The sequence below is a fragment of the Melozone crissalis genome, unplaced genomic scaffold (genome assembly GCF_028551555.1).
Source record: "Melozone crissalis strain CALT ecotype California unplaced genomic scaffold, PUWL_Pcris_2 ptg000023l_1, whole genome shotgun sequence".
Lineage (NCBI taxonomy): Eukaryota > Metazoa > Chordata > Aves > Passeriformes > Passerellidae > Melozone > Melozone crissalis.
In genome coordinates this window covers 27,033,589-27,053,390 of record NW_026535801.1, presented here as the reverse complement: position 1 = coordinate 27,053,390, position 19,802 = coordinate 27,033,589, and the positions used below count along the sequence as shown (strand labels likewise).

Sequence of the window (19,802 nt, the reverse complement as noted above, 5' to 3'; positions counted from 1 at the left end):
CATGTTTTATCTATGCAGGACTGGCATGCAAGGCCTCATCAGTGTCTGTCACCATCTACGTGCTGATAATGGCTCAGCATTGATGTGACAGCTTTGCTGAACTATTAGATTCCCGTAGCATCAGTTACAGTAATACTCAATTACTAATAATACTAAGTTATCAATACAATAGTAATCTGTGGATTGTTGTTGTTTTTTTTTTTTGGTTGTTTTTTTTTTTTTTTCCTGTAGACTGGCCTCTCTTCCTCTAAAGAAGCAGTTGCCTCTGTGATTAATTCCTAATGTAGTTTTGGTAGAGACTTGTTGTTGGAGTTGTTGAAGATGTCATCAGGCCTTACAGAGGAGCAGAAGAGGAGGATAGAGGAGAACCGACGGCTGGCTTTGGCCAGGAGGGCAGAGAGGCTGGCAGCCCAGGGCGCTGGGCACGGGGGCATCGCTGCAGCTCTGCACACTGGGCACGGGCTGGGCAAGCCGGGCGGCTCCAAGGAGGAAAACAATCATGTCGGGTTCATCAGCCAGCCCCCACGCAATCCAAACACGCCTGTGGAGCAGAGGAGCTGTCTCCAGAAAGGCTATAACCATTACACAGCCAAGCAACAGATGGCTGGCTCACACAGAGAGCAGCTGAAGAGTTGTTCAGAGGACTCGGAGCAAGCAAGTGGCCTAAAGCAGTTCCCTGTGATGATCCCGAATTCTCTGAGTTATTCCCATAAACATTTCTTGGATGCTGGTAGTCAGGAAGATGGACAGCACACTTCAGTTAATCATGGAACATTCCAGCAGCCCAAATGCAACCCAGCGTTCAAAAACCCCACAGGACTGCCTCATCCAAGATTCACTGATAATGGGCACCCTGAGGGTAGTAAAGATTTACAAACTCAGGACAAATCTGCCACTAAATATGTTTCACCACCAAGTGATGCAGAAATGCTGGAAAGCATGAACACAGTGACAGAAAGAACAGGGGGAGGTTTTGTCTCTCAGGCCAGTGGTGGGATGCAGAAGCTGGCCACCTCTGCTGGTGTGGGCTCTGCCTTTGAAGCTGCCTCTCACAAGAAAGCAATTAACGTTACAAAAGGAAAATGTGTGAAATATGGGGAAGACCGATTCCAGGTTGAAATAGGGTACAATGCTGAACTTATTGCTGTGTTTAAGAAGGTTCCAAGCAAAGCCTATGGTAAGAATTGTTTGCTCTTATCTCTGTTTTAAATTGGGTTGAAGTTTTGGCGTCTTCTGCTATTTTAGTTGCTACTTGCTCTTACCAATATACCTATTGCTGGGGTGGAATTTGTGGTATTAATGGAGGATTAAAGAAGTAAATACAGATTAAATTGGATAGGAATTCTGGACATAAATAGCTTGAGCTTGGATTTAGAAAAGAAGTCTAAAGCCTTGCTTTATGAGCAGTGCTCTGAGAAGTTAAGTGGCAGCAGCTGGTCAGTTTGTTGGAAGAGAAGGAAGCAAACTTATTCATAAACTGGGATGTGAAAATGGGTCATTTCAGCCGTAATTCAGAGTTATGAGCTGATTCTGTTTCCTGGGTGACAGCGAGCAGTGGAATCTCTCCCTTTTGTTTTTCTTCTAATATTTTACCATTATCTTTATTTGTTTTATTCTATTTCTGTTTTCCCTCATGTGTTGCTGATCCCTGTGAATGGCTGTTGCATTCCTGTTTAGTATTCATATTTCCTGTGTTTTTTTCTGGTGTCATGTAGCTGTAAACATGGGCATAAGTGTTTTTCAGATGTGTGGCAAAAATTTTGCATGAGTAGATTGAATACTCTTACCTCACATGAACATTTTATGGCACCACTTTTTTTCTGCCCCAAATGATTCATATTCTGCCCTATTACTCTTGCCCTACTTTAGATCCTGCTATGAAAAAATGGAATTTCAGCATGGAAGATTACAGCAGTGTCTGTAAGTAAATGTTGAATGATAAAAACAAGTGGAATCTTGACACCTCCTCCTTCCCCTGCTTTCCATAGTTATTGTTTAGCTTTGTTAGTGTCTTGAGTAATAAAAGTAGTGCTACTTAAAGATAATGCCCATCTTTTAGGCAACAAGCTCATAACATTTTTCTGATATTTTGTAGTTGATTAGAAATAATTTAATTTTTCATGTAATCTAAATACCAAGCACAGGTTGCCCTTTCTCTACCATTGCATTTTTTCAGCAACCAACAAGATCATAGGAAAATTATCTGCTGTGCTGGTACTTGTTTTGAATTTGTTTTGAAAACTGTGTTCTAGTGGCTAATGCTTAATTTCTGGGTCCATTCATGTATTTTCTGTTTAAATAGCTCTTCTATAAACACATTTATTGTTCATTTTGTGTGTCAGAAAAGGGTAAAGTGTAGTTCTCCAGAGCTTTGAGTGAGACTGAAAATGAATTTGCCCTTTTTTTGGTATAACAAAGGTGGGTTCATCTTTTTTTTCCTCTCCTGTCATCTTATTCTGGAAAGATGGAGAGATTATAGAGGCAAACACTTCAGGTAGGCTCTTCAGAAGCACACTGTACTGAAGTGAGCGATAAATCACTATTGATTTCAGTGCGAACAGAATTAGGCCTGTGTTGAGCACTTTAAAAAACCACAGTTGAGTGCTGGTATTTTAGCTTCCCATGTGGGTTGCCACACATTTATAATTTAAATGCTGTTGGCTTGCTTGAAGTGTATCAAGTACAGATGAGAGCAGAGTCTCTGCACCAGGGAGCCTGCAAACGAAGATAATGTTTTTTAGAAATCAAGCATTTTTCTTTAAAGCTATGAAATACCTGAGTGCTCTATGGAAGGTTCCTGTTTACAAGTGAAGACAGTATGTGACCAAGATTGGCCTGTGAAATTGAGGAAAATAGTCTGAGAAAAGGGAGCTAACTTAAAAGGGCCTTGAAATGTAAAAGTGAAAGCGTAAACCAATTATTTTTAAGGTTCCCACTTGTAATTTAGTTTTTCTGAATAATGTGATTCTGTATCACCTTTTTTTTTTCTTTGTACTATAAACTAACCTTGCAGTCAACCCTAGAAACAAATGTTGAAATAAAGGAGTAAAATAGGCTTTTTTCCTCCCTAATTTCTTTCAGTTTTAGTTGTAGAGGTGACCTCTAACTACACAATGCTAAACCAGTAGGATCTACAGTCTTCTGCTTGGTGCATTGGGAGGAGAAGGTATTGGTGTTTTCCAATCCCTCTAATTTAAAAATTATTTTCAGTGGGTACTCTTAAACTTTTTATTTGGAATAGAAATCTCAAATGCTTGGATTTATTCAGGAAATCACTTATTTTAAAATAAGGTTGGATGATACCCAAATGGTTTATTTATTAATTGATTAGGAAGAAATTGTCTGATTTTTTTTTTTCTCCATTTTCACATCTTGACCACTGAACTTAAAGTTTGTACTTTTTTGTTGTGTATCAGTTTTCTGGACTAGTTAAAAAGAAGCAGAGAGGAGCATCATGTGCAGCTCAGTGCTCAAAAGACTGGATTCACCTGGGTTTATGCTAAACATCTCCCAGAGAGGGAAAGTTGCCTTTTACAAGTACTTGAAGAGAGAGTGTGCTTAATGGTCCCCTGCTTTTGAGTGTAATGGACTCTGGAGATGTTCATGAATCTTTGTGTTACTGTAGTATCTGTGAGGTGGAGGCTTGGGCACAGACTTCACTACTTTGGTGCTGTAAAAAGTACAAGAAATAGTATTTCTTAACCATCAGAGTTCTGTTATAATAATAAAGGCAACACAAGGGTATGGATTGGCAGAGAAACACAGGGGTAAGTGGCATTTTTATTTCTGTGGACAGCTGTGTTCTCAGGCTAATATCAGTAAAATGCTGTGTCCCTCCAGTCTCCATGCCCTGGCATTGTGTCAGAAGTGATTGCTGGTGATGGGCAGGACAGGAGTGCAGGTGGCTGGGTGGAGGTGCAAGTCTAACTGTAGGACGCAGAATAAAGGGTAATAAAGGTTAAAGGGAACTTAAATTGTAACAAAAGAGATTTAGGAATTTGGACTGGATTCCTTCCTACAGCATTCCTCCTAGGTGGATTGTCTATCAGACATTGATGTGAAGCAGGAGGCAGATTTTTAAGTTTTTCTCCTTTGTTGTTTACAGAAGCACCTTCCCATCTTTTCAGACATATGCTATTGATCACCATGCCCCCGTCCCTGTGATTTTCTGAGTTAAAGCACTGTAAGGCTGGGTGCAATTTACTGCTAAATGTGCTTCTGCAGATTGCTTGCCCTGGCCTAGGGAGCCACATTTTAGAATTGCTGACAGAGAGGGAGCTTAGTGCAGTCACAGTGCTGGACAGGCCCTTGTTCATTTACTATCACATGTTCCCTTTGCCCCTGCTTCATTCTTTGTGGAAAATCCCACCAGCCTCCTCCTCCAGGTCATTGCTTTCTCTATTCTTTGTCCCTGTGAATGAAAGCAGGGAATCATCATCCCTTTTAAACTTGTGTGGGTTCTTTGTTATTAATTCTTTTCTATATCTCTGTTCTCCCTAGTGGAAGCAGCAAATCAACTTTCATCAGTAATTCTGGCACCACTGGAAGGAGAAAGTGTGGTTGGCTTGGCATCAGGCTCTCATTTTGTTGGCAGCAGGGTTGATGTGAAATCCCTCTTGAAGATGTGTAAGAGCTGGAAGAAGCCCTCAGCCCTGGTCAAGGGGAAGTGTGTGCTCATCTCCCGCCTGCGATTTGAGGTCGATGTTGGGTATTCTGCAGAAGTGATTGCAGTGTTCAAAAAGATGGATTCCAGAAATTATGGTGAGTCTCCTGCTGTGTCTGCTTTGTAATAATGGCCGTGTTGGGGCTGCTCTTGCTTTGTAGATAAGAGGTTGTGAGAGTACATCCCTCTGAAAGAGCACAAGAGAATATGCTGTGGTGAAGATTTTAAAAGATCTTGTAGTTCTAGTTCAGTGTTGTGTCCATGTCCAGCACTTTATCCCATGGCAGAACATGTCCTCAGCCTGTTAGCTGAGGTGATAGTTCGCATCTCAGCATGATTACATTGACATTTACTGTAAATACTGTAAATGAGGTGGGTTGTGCTGATAATCTGCCAGCAGTATGGAGACCATGCAAAGTTCTTGTCTTTATTATCAAATGCAGCTGGATGTTCTCTTACTTCTGCTTTACTGTGGTGTACAGTGGCTGCAACTGCCTGAGCAGATTTAGTTTGCCAGGAGTTTTACCGATGTTTTCAAGGCAAGTGTAACTGTAGAGCACTCTCTATATTGGCATTTAGATTTCTATGGGAAATATAATTTTTTTTCCATTTGTAATTCGAGAAATGAGACACAATGAGGTGACATGCACAGTGTCACAGAAAGTCAGTGACACTGACATGGAAAAGAAATTCTGGAACTCTAATTCTTTGGGTAGGGCCCCACCTCCTCATTGTGCCTTCACCTGACTCTGAATTCAATCTTCTTTCCCTGGATGTTGCACACAGATGCTGCCCAGGGATAAGCCTGCCAGATAGGTCTGGCATTAAATTTGGATATTGATGAATTTCCTCCTGCACCCTCCTGAGCACTTTGACTCTAGGGTATGGAGGCACAACTGAAAGTGATTTTTTTACTGACTGAAGTCAGAATTTGTTGGTTCACAAGCAGAAACTTTGCACACATCCTTCATCCCTTCTTGCAGTGAAGAAAAAGTGGTTCCCAAAATCCTTGAGCAGATGGGTGTGTTAGGAGAGCTGATCTTGGCTTGCTCTGGTGATACCACCATTTCTAGATATGTGGTCATACTTTTAAACCTTCTCCAAACTAACTGCTTAACATGACAACAAACAGAGGAGAATTGATTTTGATCAAGGTAATAGTTCTTCTAAAATGGACGGAGAATTCAGTCTTTTTTTAAAAGAGGCTTATGACAGTGTTTGTTGTAACTATTGCAGATATGAATACCAGAAAGTGGAATTTCCTGCTGGAAGATTACCCCAAACTAAGTGAGTAGCTGTGTTTCTCCAGTCAAGGAGAACTTTTGTGCATCAGTTTCTGTCTATTGCCTTTTGCCTTTATGTATCTGTATAATCCTGCTGAAACTGTGACTTGCCAAGCTGAAATGTAGAACTGTGTTTTGGTATGTTTTTTTTTTTTTTTCCTAATAGATGCAACTTTGCAGAATCATCCAGTCTCTGCAGCATGCTTCTAGCACATCTGCTTCTCAGGTTTTTATGTTTAATTGAGGTTATAGAGTGCTTTGAGATGAATAGCATTACACAAGTCCTATAGATTGTAACTATTATTTATCATCCCAGTCAGCATGCTGCGTTTGCTTCAGTGCTCATGTGAGGGTTTGAGGCTGTGGAATTTGGTGGGGGTAAGTTTCAGAAGGAGAATAAGCCAGGTGCTCTCTGCACATCCTTAGGAAGTGTGAGTGTTTCAGAGGTGAAATGCTGTTGCTCAGAGTGCTTGTTCTCCAGCATGGGCTCCTCCTTCCATGGGATACCAGAGTGTGTTTAATAATTGAGTAAGTGCCTGCTTCTATGATGCATGCCTTAATAACATTAGTAATGGTTGTAGGGCTGAAAGCCCTGTGGTGGGGCTGTGTAGGAAGGCCAGGTCTTGAGAACAAGTGAGTGTGTCTTGGAGGAGACTTTTATGGAACTGCAAGATTAGGATGTTGACATTCGTGATTTTGGTGAGTGCTGATGATCACTCACAATTTGCTCAGAAGGCCTTTTGTGCATGCAAAGGGCCTGATCCTGTAGCATGTCCCAGGCAGCGTGAGCAGGCACATCCCCTCCTAGTCTGTCATGGGATCAGTCATGCTGGCTGGGAGTTGTACACATTACATGAGGTATTCAGAATCCCACAGATTTGAGGAAAGGAAAATAATTCCATGAATCTTGCAGAGTGTAATTTGTGAGGGCATTTGAGGATTCCAGCACGTGCCTTTTAGAGGAGCAGCATTTGCTTTGTTGCCTGTTCATTTGCCTACATCAAAATTAAAAAAAGAGAATTTAGGCTGGATGCCATTTCCAGCAGAGAGATCTGTTAGCTGGGAACTGTTTGTAGAGGTTAATGTCTCTTTGCCTAGTTGCTCAGTCATCTTTATATAAAGGTCACTTCACTAAAAACTGTCTGTTGGATGAATCATGCTGGTGGCAGATATATCTTAATCACTCTCCCAGCTCATGTACAGAACAATAGCAACAGAATTATCAGTGAGCAAATTGTAGCAATTATGCTAACACACAGCTCGGTCTGTGAGTGTAATAACAAGCTTGTGCTGTTCTTTGGATGGAGAGAGTTCCTGCTATTGAAGAAGTATAAATTAAACCTGAGAGTTTAAAAAGTTTGGTCATTGCCCAACTACAAATGGAAATCTTTTCATATGTATATTTCTTGGAATTGCTTTCCCCCTTTATATGGCAGGGGTCCATCCTGCTGTTTTCCTCTTGGAGACTATTGAAACAAAAATACCTAATTGAATTCTGGTGCATTTACTGCTGGTATGGTGAGTTCTTATTTTAGTTGTTTTTCCAAGCAGGTTTTTTTTTGCCTTCTGGACTTCATATACAAACCAAGTATTAAAGAAAAAAAAGGAAGCTGCTTCCTGCAATAAAAATTTGTGCCCCTGCATTTGTGTTCCTAGTGTAGAGGTGTCTTTGATTTCATAGTCACTGGACAAAAATTATTTAATAAGTTCTCCTGGTTACAGCTCACTGCATGTTTAAAACTGGGGTTAATTTGCTTATAAATTAACTGTTGGATTAAAAAGAAACACTTATTTTTGGGGGGATGGGATAGAGAGGCTGTTGGAGGGGTCTAAAGTAAGGTTGTCCAGGAGGAGAATTGGCTAGATGCTCTGGTTATGATGTGTGGGTTGAAAAGATCCAGGCTCTGAGGTCTTGGCATAATGGATGCCAGGGATCCCTTTAGTCAAACTGGGAAGGTAAAGTTGTGAGGCTTCATGGGTGAAGGAGCACTAGTACTGAGGAACTGAAGTGGCTGCCTGTGAGCTGGTTCTGGCCTGTGAGCTGCTTCTGTCCAGGAGAAGAGCAGTGGCCACCAGCTGTGCACGGAGGTGCTATGGGTCCTGAAGGATGCCTGTTGGAGTGCTGCTGGTGGTGGTACAAAAGCTGTTTCTCTGAGTCTTGAGGTGCTTCCTGCTATCTTACCCAGTGTGGTAAAGTGGAGGCAGAACCCAACTGTGTGAATTCAGGGAACAGGAGGAGAAGAGAGTTTTCAAAATTCAAGATGAATTATATTCTTTAGGTAACTGTCTTCAGTCACTTCTGATGGTTTTGGCATGGTGGGCACCTCAGAGGTACAGAATCCTAAGGTTATGGTAAAGATGCCCCTGCTTTCTAGGCTTCAGGAGCTCTTTTTTTTTCAAATATGTACTTCAATTCTGAGTAAAGTGTGCCCTGAACTGCCCTCATCATGAATAATCCAGCTCCAGCTGTATTAGTAGCAATCGTCTCTGAATGATGGCATCAGAGTGGCAGTTTTTTATAATCAAGTCTAAGTAAGAGGGGAGGAGATGTGATTCATCATGTGGTTCTGAAATAGACTTTAGGGAAGAGGCCAGGCTAACACCTGTGCATGATGCTATGATTTCTGTGACCTGTTTCAGGATAGGAGATGATATTTTTGACGAGGTTGAGGGTTGTGTCCTGAGATCCATAATGGAAGTTTTGTGTGTGTTGTCCTTCAGATAATGAACTGCTCTGTTCTTTGCAGTGCAAGAGTTACTGAGCCTCGTGTCCGTAGAAGTGGAGCCACTGCCTGAAGCAGTAATTAAGACCTTTGCTGCTCAGCTCCAGAGATCTCCATCACTGACAGACATTCCTGATGCTGACCTTTCAGGAGTGGACTCCAAAATTGTGACGAGCCTCATGCCCTTTCAGCGGGAAGGTGTGAAGTATGTCCTTTTTGCATGCTGTTAAGCACTAGTCCTTGTCTAGAATTGTGTCATTTTTATTGGTGCCAAGGTTGCCTTCTTGTCCATGGAGGGCTCTGCATTTCTCTAGAGTCTGGGCCTATTATACTCTGCCACTTTGGGCTTTTGATTATTTGGTATAGGATGGTTTGTTTAGGACTTTTAAAAAGTTTTTTATTATTTTTTGGGTGACACATCTGTTTTATTTCTAGATAGAATTCGTCATGAGTCAGGTGGAAAGTAGTATTTTGCTAGCCTAAAAAATTGATCAAATGATATATCTCTGATCTCCCTCTTGTGATTCAGTATGTACATATTTGTCATATGATTTTTTATTTTGTAAGGTAATTGGTTTTTTTACTAAGTGCATCTCTTCTGTTGTTGTTGTTTTTTGAATATTAAATATGCATGGGAAGGGACCAAGAAATGGGACCCAAGCCCTAAAACATTTTAAATTACTAATTATATGTATAGATAAAAGTTTAAATGTCCCTGTCCCCATCATATATATATTCAATAGTTGTTGATTTCAATATGCAATCCAGGACAGTCTGTACTTAATGGTCTTAAATTGCTATTGTTGTTAGTAATAATTTCTTAGCCAGAATGAACTCTGGAACACAATGTGAGTAATGTAATGGAAAAAATGTGCTTTAAATAATTGTAAGGTCTTGAGACTACTTCTCATATGAAATCAAAGATTTCATATGAGAACCACAACTGAACCACTCTGTTAAGGAGTTTGCGAGCTTTGAGAGATTTGTGGGAGTTGCTCACTTGTATGAAGACTGAGGGAGAAAATCCAGGTTTACTGAAGAGCCCAGATCACTTACAGGTAATCCACATCAGAGGCTTCATCATGACTTGTGCTCATCATGGTTGCCAGATATAACCCATCGCTTGACTCTTCTTTCCCTCTGTTTTCCCCAGTTTTGCCATTTCCAGAAAGGGACGTTTGCTGCTGGCGGATGACATGGGCCTGGGCAAGACCATCCAGGCCATCTGCATTGCTGCCTATTACCAGCAGGAGTGGCCCTTGCTGGTGGTCACTCCTTCTTCTGTGAGGTTTACATGGGCAGAGGTACTGTGGGCTTGGCCATGGGCAGGGGTCAGTGAAGAGCCTGTGGGATGGTTACACTGTGCTGTGCTTTGCAAAAGTTAAACTACTATTAAGGCAAAGAAACAAAAAAATGTACTGATTTAGAAATTTGATGGTGGGGAAAATGCTTGGCATTGACTGTATAGTATATGCCTAATTTTTTTTTATTGGCTGATTTTCTTTTCATAGTCCAGCTGATCTGTTGGGAAGAGGGACAGCTAGAGAAAGTGTGTCCTCTGACTCTGTGTTAACTTTTTTCCTGCAAGTCAGTTGGCTCCAAGTGGGCATTTTACTCATCAGTTTCAAAGATAATAGTTACATTCAAGAAATTGTCTGGTATTTGAGCCCATCATAGCAGTATTTGCCAGTTTCTTGGCTGGAGCAGAGTCCCAGATGCTGGGATTCTCCATTCTGTTCAAAAAGCCCCATTATCATCATCATTGTCTCTCATAATAAGTCTTTTGGCCTGTCCAGTGTGTGCTGCTGACTCCTCTGAGTCCTTTATTAATGTTGGTCAAAGCCCAAGAGAGCTTGTATGGCTGAGAAATGTGTCTTGAAATAAATCACTGCCATAGTGTGTACCCTGAGGCTGCTGGGTTGCCATAGGCTAGTGAAATGTTCAGTGTGGGAGAAAAAGGTGAACCAGAGCTTTCAGGTCAGTGAATTCTTTCCAGAGAAGGAGTAGGTGGGAATTTAGCTTTTCCTGGAATATGGCATTGATGAGAAAAGTATTGATTTGGATTTGCTGGTTTTGTGCTATAACCAGGTTGTTAGAGCATCTTGGTGTGAGTTTCATTATCCAGTAGTGCAACAAAATGCAGGGGGAAAAGAAGATAAAGTTGTTTACTGAGAAAGGGAGTGGTGCTCATCATACTTGAAATCTCAGGGTCTGTAGACCTGTGGGACAGCACCTAACCTGAATCCATCTGTGGGTTATCTACCAGGAACAATTTGGGCCTAGGTTTCCTGAAGTATTGGGCAACTGCAAATAAACTTCTATGTTCTTCTTCAGGAGATTTAAGAAATATGAGGCATTTTTGTCTGGTTGTTTTGGTTTTTTTTTTTTTGAATTTGAGTGCTTGATTTCTTCCTTCCCCTACTCCCAGCTGCCCAGGAGGCTCCTGTGGGAGATGTTTTGTTAGGACACTTGCTTTAGCGATCTGGTTGATTTTTGAGTATGTGATGGATGTGGATGTAAGAAAAATGTGTCACAGAAATTCAGAAGGTGAAATTTATTATAGTCTGTAATCTACTCAGTTCATTCTTGTACAGATGTGCTGTACTAATGGTTACAAGTTTTTGTGGTGTCTCTGGAACCAAATCAGCAGAAATTTTCTTCATGTTAGCGATATCAGTGTTGTATTTTGACTTTCTGCTCAGGCCACTGAGTGACCTTATAGTCAAGGTGCCATGGGAAGGGACAAGGTACTCTTGGGTCTGAAGTGTTGCACCCCTGTGCATTTAGATTTCAGCATTGAAACTTAAATAATTAACAGGGTGGTTTCATAGCACTCCTTGTGGACTAAGGTCAGCCTCCAGTAAAAAATTCAGGATCAATTTTATGGTGTAAATTAGTCCCATGCCCTTTATAAAAGGAGAGGGCTGTACAGTAGGAGTTTCCAGGTACTTTCCTTTTGCTGCCATCTTTGTCTTAAATTCTGATGTGGTGTCAAACACATCCTTTTCTGGGTGGTAACTAACCTTGCCTGCACATTTGCTCATTTGGTGGTGCTTTCAGTGAGTGGAGAAGGATAGTTCATTGTTACTTTCTCACATACTGAGAAATGTGAGAAGCTCACTTTTAACTGCTGCTGCATGAGATTGCTGAACAGTGGAGAGGAATGATTGTGGTCTGGGGATTTCAACAGGCAAAGCTCCTAGAGACAGAGATGCCATTTCTCATCACCATTTGGTTACATGTCTGTAGGGACCAGATCCTGATGGGCCCAGACAGTTTTCTGCAGAGCAACATCAGCAGAACTCAAATGTTGCAGAGAGCTTGGTGTCACTGGGGACAGAATTACAAGGGAAATGGTGGGTGGTCTGGCTAACAGATGGGTTTGGGGGAGGATATCTTGCTCTGGTGTGTGGAGCATTTCAAGAGGTTGATTGAATGACAATTACCACATGAATTTCAGCTGCTGTCATAGAGCAGCTGGTGTGTTGTCAACTTGATCTTTTCATTTTGGTTTTGTTTTTTTGGTTTTGGGGGTTTTTTGGTGGACTTTTTAAGAAGAGGAGGTAGTGGAAGGGTTTTGTTCATCTGGATGAGTTGTACTTCACCCTCACCATGGAGTAAACATTGCTATAGTCATAGATGTTTACTGCTTAGAAGTCTGTGTTTCACAGCTATAGGTTCCTGTTGAGTGGGAAAACTAAATTTCCCTGTAAGCAATGGTCACAGTATTCTCTGGCTCTGAGCATAGCAGGTACCTTTCTCAAGAGGTTATGCACATTTCCACTAAAGATCAAATTTTTATTTGGTTTTTTGGGGTATTACTGAGGTTGGTTTGTTTTTCTTTTGTTTGTTGCCTTTGGTTTTTTTTCCACTAAGAGGGAATAGGGTTTGAGCTTTCCTTGCTATATAAAGTAGATGTTGCCTTGTAGCCTGGGTTCTGTTCTTGATGTTCCCATTACCAGGGAGGTTGCCATGGGAAGGCTGCTTACCCTTACTGTGCTCCAAAACAATGTCTAATGGTGGATGGGATGGGTCCATGTTCTAAATATTCATGAGGATGTTCTGTGTAGTGCTTTGGGATCTTGACAAAGAAGATATGCACCAGAATGCAATTAATTTCTTTCCTCTTCCTCCAGGCATTTCACAGATGGCTTCCATCCTTGAGTCCAGGAAGCACCAATGTTGTAGTGAGTGGGAAAGACAACCTAACAGGAAGCTTGATCAACATCATCAGTTTTGATCTCCTCAGCAGGATGGACAAGCAACTTAAGAGCACATTCCAAGTAGTTATTGTTGTACGTGGTACATGAAAATCTTCAAGTTAATTGTATGCTGCAAATGGGGTAGCCTTTGTACAGCAAAAAAGTGTGAAGTTGGCCTTATTTAGGACTGAAAGTATCTTGTAATTGTGGCTGTGATCACAGCTGTCTTCATGAGTACAAACATGAGGTTTCTCTGAAACCTGTTGAAATAACTAGTAGAGTTTAATTCCTTTGTGATTCCTAAGGCTGTGTTTTCACTTACTGGTTATGGTGCCTCTCTGATTTCATTGTGCTTGGCCATGTCCTCTGCTGGAGAGAAAAGTGTTTAACGTGGTGTGTCAATACAGTAGTCATGGCATTGTATCTTCTTAAGTCTTGGACTTCAGGGTGCTGTTAGTGTTTATCCAGTAAAGCAGATAACCTTTCAACATCAAGTATGTGGGTAAAGCATCAAAAACATCTCCCTTAGTTTGTGTTCCACTGACAATCTGCATTAAGCCTTCTTTGATCATTTGTATCGTTTCTTTTGTAAATTACTTCAAATTCCAGTATTTATCTTTTTACAGAGCCACAGTAAATGGCATTTTTCTGGATTTCAGTTACTAAAAATTCAAAACATCTAGTGTTTCAAATCCAGCTTGGATCAACAGAGAGCAAAAGTGTACATGTAGCTTACTATGGCTATTTGATGTTCTCAGTCTGGTTTTCAGCACACACACACCTGCCCAAAGATCATGACAATTGGAACATACTAATCTTTCTGTTTCTCAGCTTCAGATGGGAATGTGGTAATAGATGGAGTTCTTTGGAGACCAAGCTACTCATGGGGGAACTGATCTTTTTCATTTTTATATTTTGTCTCCTACACACACTGACTAAACATTTTGTCAAGGTGGAAATGCAGATTATTATTTTTGTAGGCTTGAGGCTACTGCCTTGGAACTTTTAACCAGCCCTGAACTGGCAGATGTTCTTTCTGTGTGTTTGTATGTTCAAATTTGGACCCTTGGTGGGTTTTTACCGATGAGAGTAGTCCTACTGAGTGCTGAGCTTTCCTGCTTTTTCTTCCACTCTTCTTTTGATGGCTGGAAAAATTAATGTAGCTTATTTGTTATTTGGGAGGGAGAAGGCTGTGTCTGAGAGGCTAAGCAGTTACATTGTCTTTGCATGCTTGTTTCTACACACATGGAAAGATGAGAATATACCCTTGGAGGGTGCCAACTGCTTTTTGTGCCTTAAATTCTGCCTTACTAGAGCAGAAGTGAAGCCCATTTGAGGGTGATGTCTGAAGTAGGAGGCTATTACCCACCTGGTGAGCCCTATCAGAAGAACAGTTGGATCTTAATTAGATTTCTTTTTTCCTTATCATTTGCATTAACCCCTTATTAAGGGAACTGGAAGTGTATAGGCCTCCTGTGTTTGCTGCATTTAAAAGATACATAGGGGCAAATGAGTATCAGTTATGGCAATAATATTCCTCTTTCTCCTCCCCTCTCCAGCCCCCTCTGCTCACTTTTTTTTGGTGTTCATTTATGATTCATGCCTGCAAGGTTTGATTTTGTTCCATTTGATTGCAGCTGCAGGTTGGAGTGCAGGAAGCCTGCTACTCTGCATCCTGTCTTTTTGTTCAGAATTTGATGTGACTATTCCAATGCCTGAAATATCCTGAATGAAAGGCCTGTAATGCTAGATAGCTGAAAACACTGGGAATTTGTTCTGTGACTGCATTTGGACTATGGATCTGAGCTGACTTTGCTTTCATGCTTGTTTTGTTTCAGGATGAATCTCATTTCCTGAAGAACACAAAAACTGCACGCTGCCAAGCTGCCATGCCTCTACTCAAGGTGTGTTTGCTGGCTGCCAAAGCTCTGAGTGCTAACGTCAGGCTCCCAGGGCAGTGTAGCTCCACTTACCAGGTTTAGGAAACAGCAGCTGAATTCTTCTGGTGTGTAAGGGGAAATCTGGGTAGTAGTGTAGATCCAAGACTGAAATTGGACTTTACCACTTGTTTCTATACAAATATTAGATGGTAAAACCTAACAAAACAACTTCAAAAGCTCGATACAATTGTGGTACTGCCACTGATGAGTTCTGGGATGACAGGGAGAAGGGAATGTCAGAACTTACTGGATGTATTCAGGGAGGGGACACAGAATATAGTGGTGTCAAAATAGCTTGTTAAATGAAAATAATCATTATCAGTTGCTTCTTGGCACACAGATTGCTGCTGCATGTCAGACTGGCATTGCCTAGGGCCCTTCCCTGGTTTTAGGGTTCTAAACTGTTACTGCAGGCTTCCAGTGCACGTGTGTGTCTGGGGCTTAGGAGCATTCCTGCTGGTTACGTGTACAGAGCTACTGGGAAGTGGCAGAATGTGAGGTTTGTGGGACAAGTGGCCCACAGAAGGGAGGCAGTAGTCAATTATAAGATACCAGGAGAAATGTAAATTCTAATATTTGCCTGTTGTCCTGGGATCAAAGACTCAAACTCACCCTGGTGGCCTCTAACAGATATAGATTAAAGTTAGGGGTAGTTTCTAGACACTGCAGGGTCTGTACATTGGAAGAAGGTAGATGCAGTTCCTCTTCAGCAATTAAGCAACAGTATGTATAAAGGGAAGATCTGATCTGTGATGGCTTTATAGCAACCACCTTTAATATGCAAGATTCTTAATGGCTTGCTGAAGATGGTTGTCCTTGAATAACTTGGTTGTTCTCCTTAAAGGCCTGACTCTTCTCTTAGTTTTCAAATCACTTCAGGCTTTTAATGCTTGGAAGCTTAAGTGGGAGGTCCAATTCTGTGAGCAGTTTGAAATACAGTAATTAGGGTGTATGACTGAAAATTGTGGAAAATAACAAATTCGCCCTCATTTTGAGCAGAATGCTCAAAACCCAGCCTCATCCTTTGCTACTTGAAGCTTTGTAAGGATCAGCTTGTCAAAATTATTTTCAGGCTGCAAGATATGAGAGTGAAAGATGGTAGCTGTTAGGCAGAGGTTAATTGCCTGTATGCACTTCCTGAGAATTTACAGTTTTATGCTGTCACATCACTGGTCTTAAAGAATTGAGAGCTGATGCTTCTGAAACTGAATTTCAGTCTTCTGAAAGCATTAAGAGTTTTATATTCATATGAAACAGGGTGCATTATCTCACCTGCAATGAGCATGCAGTACCAGATGTTTCGTATTAGATGTTCAGGTAAATTCTGTTTGCCTGCTCGCTGACTAAAATTTCTGAAGTACTTGCTGTAATAGCCATTTTTCTTGCTTTCCAACATAGGCATTTTGCTCTAAAACTATTTCCTTTGGCAGCTGTGTCTTCAGCTCCTAGTGAGTGATGCTGTGGTCACTCCTGGCACAGCACATCACACCAGTATTTTTGTGTTTGAAAGAACTTTTTGTATTTGAAAGAACTGCCAAAATATCAGGAGCTTTCATCACTTAAATACTGAATCTAACAACTATACTATGTGATACCTATAGTAAGTAGCCAGTGGCATAGAAATGGGAGTATTTTCATTCTTTTACATGATACCTTGAAATTACTGAATAAGAAGTGTGGCTAAACATGCTGCTGAAGATAATATTCTTATTCTTGCCTTCTTTATGTTAAAAAGGTTTGAGCAGCAGTAGGGCTCTTAGAAGAGAGCACAAAAAAGTTGTAACTGTATAAGCAAGTCCTTGAGAGGTAAACTGCTTCTAGTACCTCAGTCCCTACCTTAAGGTTACAGTGTGCAGCTGTGCCAGTGCTGTAACCAGACGCCCTGGAGCTAGTGCATGCCTTGTTTGTTTACCTTCTGAGCATTGCCATTTCTAACTGTTAGCATAATACCACTTTAAACTACCTGAAATTGCCATAGTTGCTGGTATTTCCTATGAGGACCTCAATATCTTAAAGCATAAAACTTGAACGGACTTCTAGGGACCAAAAAAAAGAAACCTACTTAAGAAATGTGATCCTTGGCCCTTACATGCTGCAAAGATTTGTGAGTCCATAATGACACTGGACAGATCTAAGTTAAAATGTTTTGGAGATTAAAAAAAAGTAATTAAGTATGGATGGAACTGAAAAAAATTTCTATCTTGATAGAATTTGCACTTTCAACTTCTCCATCTGAATAATAAATGAAATACATAAGTTGTTGCAAGTGTTTATACAGAACTGCACAATAATGGGATTAAATTGGTACATTGATAATGAAGATGACATACCTTGGATATTAGTTTCTAATTTGTCTTGTTAGATAGCCAAACTGAATTTCCACCTCTCAGATCTTTATCTCATTGTTACAGCATTTAAAGCCTTATTTTAGTTTTTATGTCTGATGTTGACAGGTTTTCAAAATGGTGTTTTTAGCCAGTCAGTCATAATTGATCTTTTCCTGCTCTGTTGTATATATTGCAGAGCAAGTGTGGTATGGAGTTGTCAACCAAAGCCATGTATTAAACATGTCACCTAAGTTTGCCTGTTGGGGATTTTTAGACATCTTTTTAATATTAACAAAAGCTGCAGATTTGGTGTGTGCAGCACTCAGTATCTTTTCTGACATACTTGGCTGCTACCCTGACAGAGATTCAGAAAAGTTTTACTTGAGACAAAGGAAGAAATTTTGTAATGGCTGGATGTATGCAGTGGCTGTGCTGGCTGCCTCATGGCTTACCCCAGCTTGTCATTAGTTTAGAGTAAATATATAGACATGTTATGCCAAATTTACGGTTAGCGGACAGAACTTTGAGAGGAACAGTGAGATAGAGTGAAATAGCAGCAGGATGATGTTTAGGCCATATATCTTATTCCCTTCATGTTCCAGTGCGTGTGCAGACTTGCTCTGTCTGCCTAAGTGAAAGGAGGTGGTAGAGTTTGCACACAGTCTGTGTGCATCCCTGCAGAATTATGGAGAAGGATGGATTGAAAGCTGTAGTAGAAAACAGTCCTTTGATGTTTGGTCATGTGGCAGAAATGCTGCTTTCAAAGTCAGCCAGCTTTCACACCAGCAGGTCTGTGCCAGCAGCTGCCTGAGATTTGTCCCCAGCTGCAGCAGCTCTCACATACTCAGAGGCCAGAGGTTGCTGTGTTCAAAGTGATCTTTGTGTCTTGTTTCCATGCACATCAAAGTGAGAATAGCTTCATACTGTTGGGCTGTAGTTGAGTCACCAAAAGGCCTTGTTAGGCCTGGCATGTCCTTCCCCCTAACTCAAAGCTGTGTCAATTGGTAATAGGACCTGCCTGTCATCTTGCTGTTTTCTGTAGTCTCGTGTTTGGGACTAAGTTCTCCTAGGCATAGTGACAATACTGGTTTTTCCCTTCACCTCTGCCCTGGATCTGCTTCCCTCAGAGGCAGAAAGTGTCAATAGTGTTACACTTTTTGTAAGCATTTTGGTTTTTGCTTCTAAGATTAGACTGGCTCAGAGACATAAACACAGGAGAGGCAGTATACATACTACCAATGTCCTTAAACCAGCAAAGCCTCAGGGATGTGGAAGGAGAAGAAACAAAACAAAAGTTTTTCACTGATCTGTAGTAGGATCTCTTGGGGACCAGAGTGGAAAGGATTCTACTTATCTTGACCAGCCAAGGTGCTGCATGGTCTTTATTCTTCTGCAATTGCATGGAATACTGCAAGGCATGGAAACTAGGGAATGGAAAATGGATGAGTTTTTTGGAAACATTACAATAAGTAGTGAAGAACTGCACTGATAAATAAAAGGTGCTGTCTAATCAAAAATTCCGGTGGCATTAAAAGTTCTTATACTCTTTGTGGTCTCTATGAGCACTGCTCCCCAACACATGGATAATATTACTAATTTGACTGTTCCATTGAGCTGCTGTTCCAGTTAATAGTCTGCTACACATCCTGATGTTTGCAGGGTTAAAGGTCTTGGGTTTTGTTATGGGAGTCCAAATACACTGTGTAGCTGGAATCTAAACCTTTTATGCTTGCTGCTACAGAGCAACTTGAAGACAGTGGAGAGAAACAGGTTCATGCTGAAGATAGAAGGTGAGAAGGGAATACAAAAATTTCTGTTTCTGTCAGGAAATAAACAGCAGCTGTCTTTAGGTGCTACAAATCTGTATGGATTAGATAAATAAACCTTTCCTTATTGTAACCTGCTGAGAGAAGGAGCTTCATCTTGAAACTGAAGAAGCTGTGGGCCCTCAGGGCTTCATCTTCAGATCTGCTCTTACCTTCCAATTTTTTTTCCTTCTTGGAATAGGAAGGCAGTTTAATTTGTTTCAGTCATAGCTTATCACTGCTGTTTGATACACATTGTCTGTCTAGATGTCAGTTAACAATAGAGAAAAGTATTTCTATTTTTTTGGAATAATTTCATCTTAAAAAATGCAGAGCCCGATCTCTTGCCCAAGTAGAGAAACAAACTCCTGAAAGCAGCTGCTACTCTTCTCCTTTACCTCATCTTCTATTTCATTAGGTGATTATTTTATTATGGTCCTTCTCAGATTTTTCATTTTGCAGGATAAGCTATTCTTAAGCTAAGCAGTTTAAAATGACACAGTAAGCAAAAACTGGGGACACGAGGAAATGTACAGCCAGAACCAGCCACACTTATTTAAAAAAGTATGTCAGTCTGATAGCATATGGCAGAGCTCCTGCTGGGAAATCCATTTAACACAGAGACAGTCATTGTATGTTAATGAGGCTCTTTGTGTGTTCAATTATTTGTCTGTCACATAACCCCTCTGCCTGCCTACTCCCCTTTCAATCGTTGGTTGCTGGGTCTTGACCTCTAGAGTAAGTGCCATAATTTCATAAATTATTCTTTGACTTTCAGAAGTGACTTTTGTAAGTGTTTTCACAGCTGTGGAATTAATTCTTGCTGGTGTATTTTGTAATGCTACAAAGCCACATTTGT

At 40.9% G+C, this 19,802-nt stretch overlaps 1 protein-coding gene across 3 annotated transcripts in view; it reads left to right on the top strand.

The window, feature by feature from the left end:
* SMARCAL1 (SWI/SNF related, matrix associated, actin dependent regulator of chromatin, subfamily a like 1) overlaps positions 1–19,802 on the top strand; it is a 35,151-nt gene that overhangs the window by 652 nt on the left and 14,697 nt on the right. For all 3 annotated transcript variants that reach the window (XM_054277839.1, XM_054277840.1, XM_054277841.1), the window contains exons 2-9: positions 232–1,177; positions 1,870–1,920; positions 4,501–4,761; positions 5,900–5,950; positions 8,694–8,874; positions 9,823–9,973; positions 12,806–12,964; positions 14,710–14,775. In XM_054277839.1, the coding sequence (XP_054133814.1) occupies positions 322–1,177; positions 1,870–1,920; positions 4,501–4,761; positions 5,900–5,950; positions 8,694–8,874; positions 9,823–9,973; positions 12,806–12,964; positions 14,710–14,775 (1,776 nt within the window). In that variant the 5' untranslated portion in view covers positions 232–321. The remainder of the gene's footprint in view (positions 1–231; positions 1,178–1,869; positions 1,921–4,500; positions 4,762–5,899; positions 5,951–8,693; positions 8,875–9,822; positions 9,974–12,805; positions 12,965–14,709; positions 14,776–19,802) is intronic.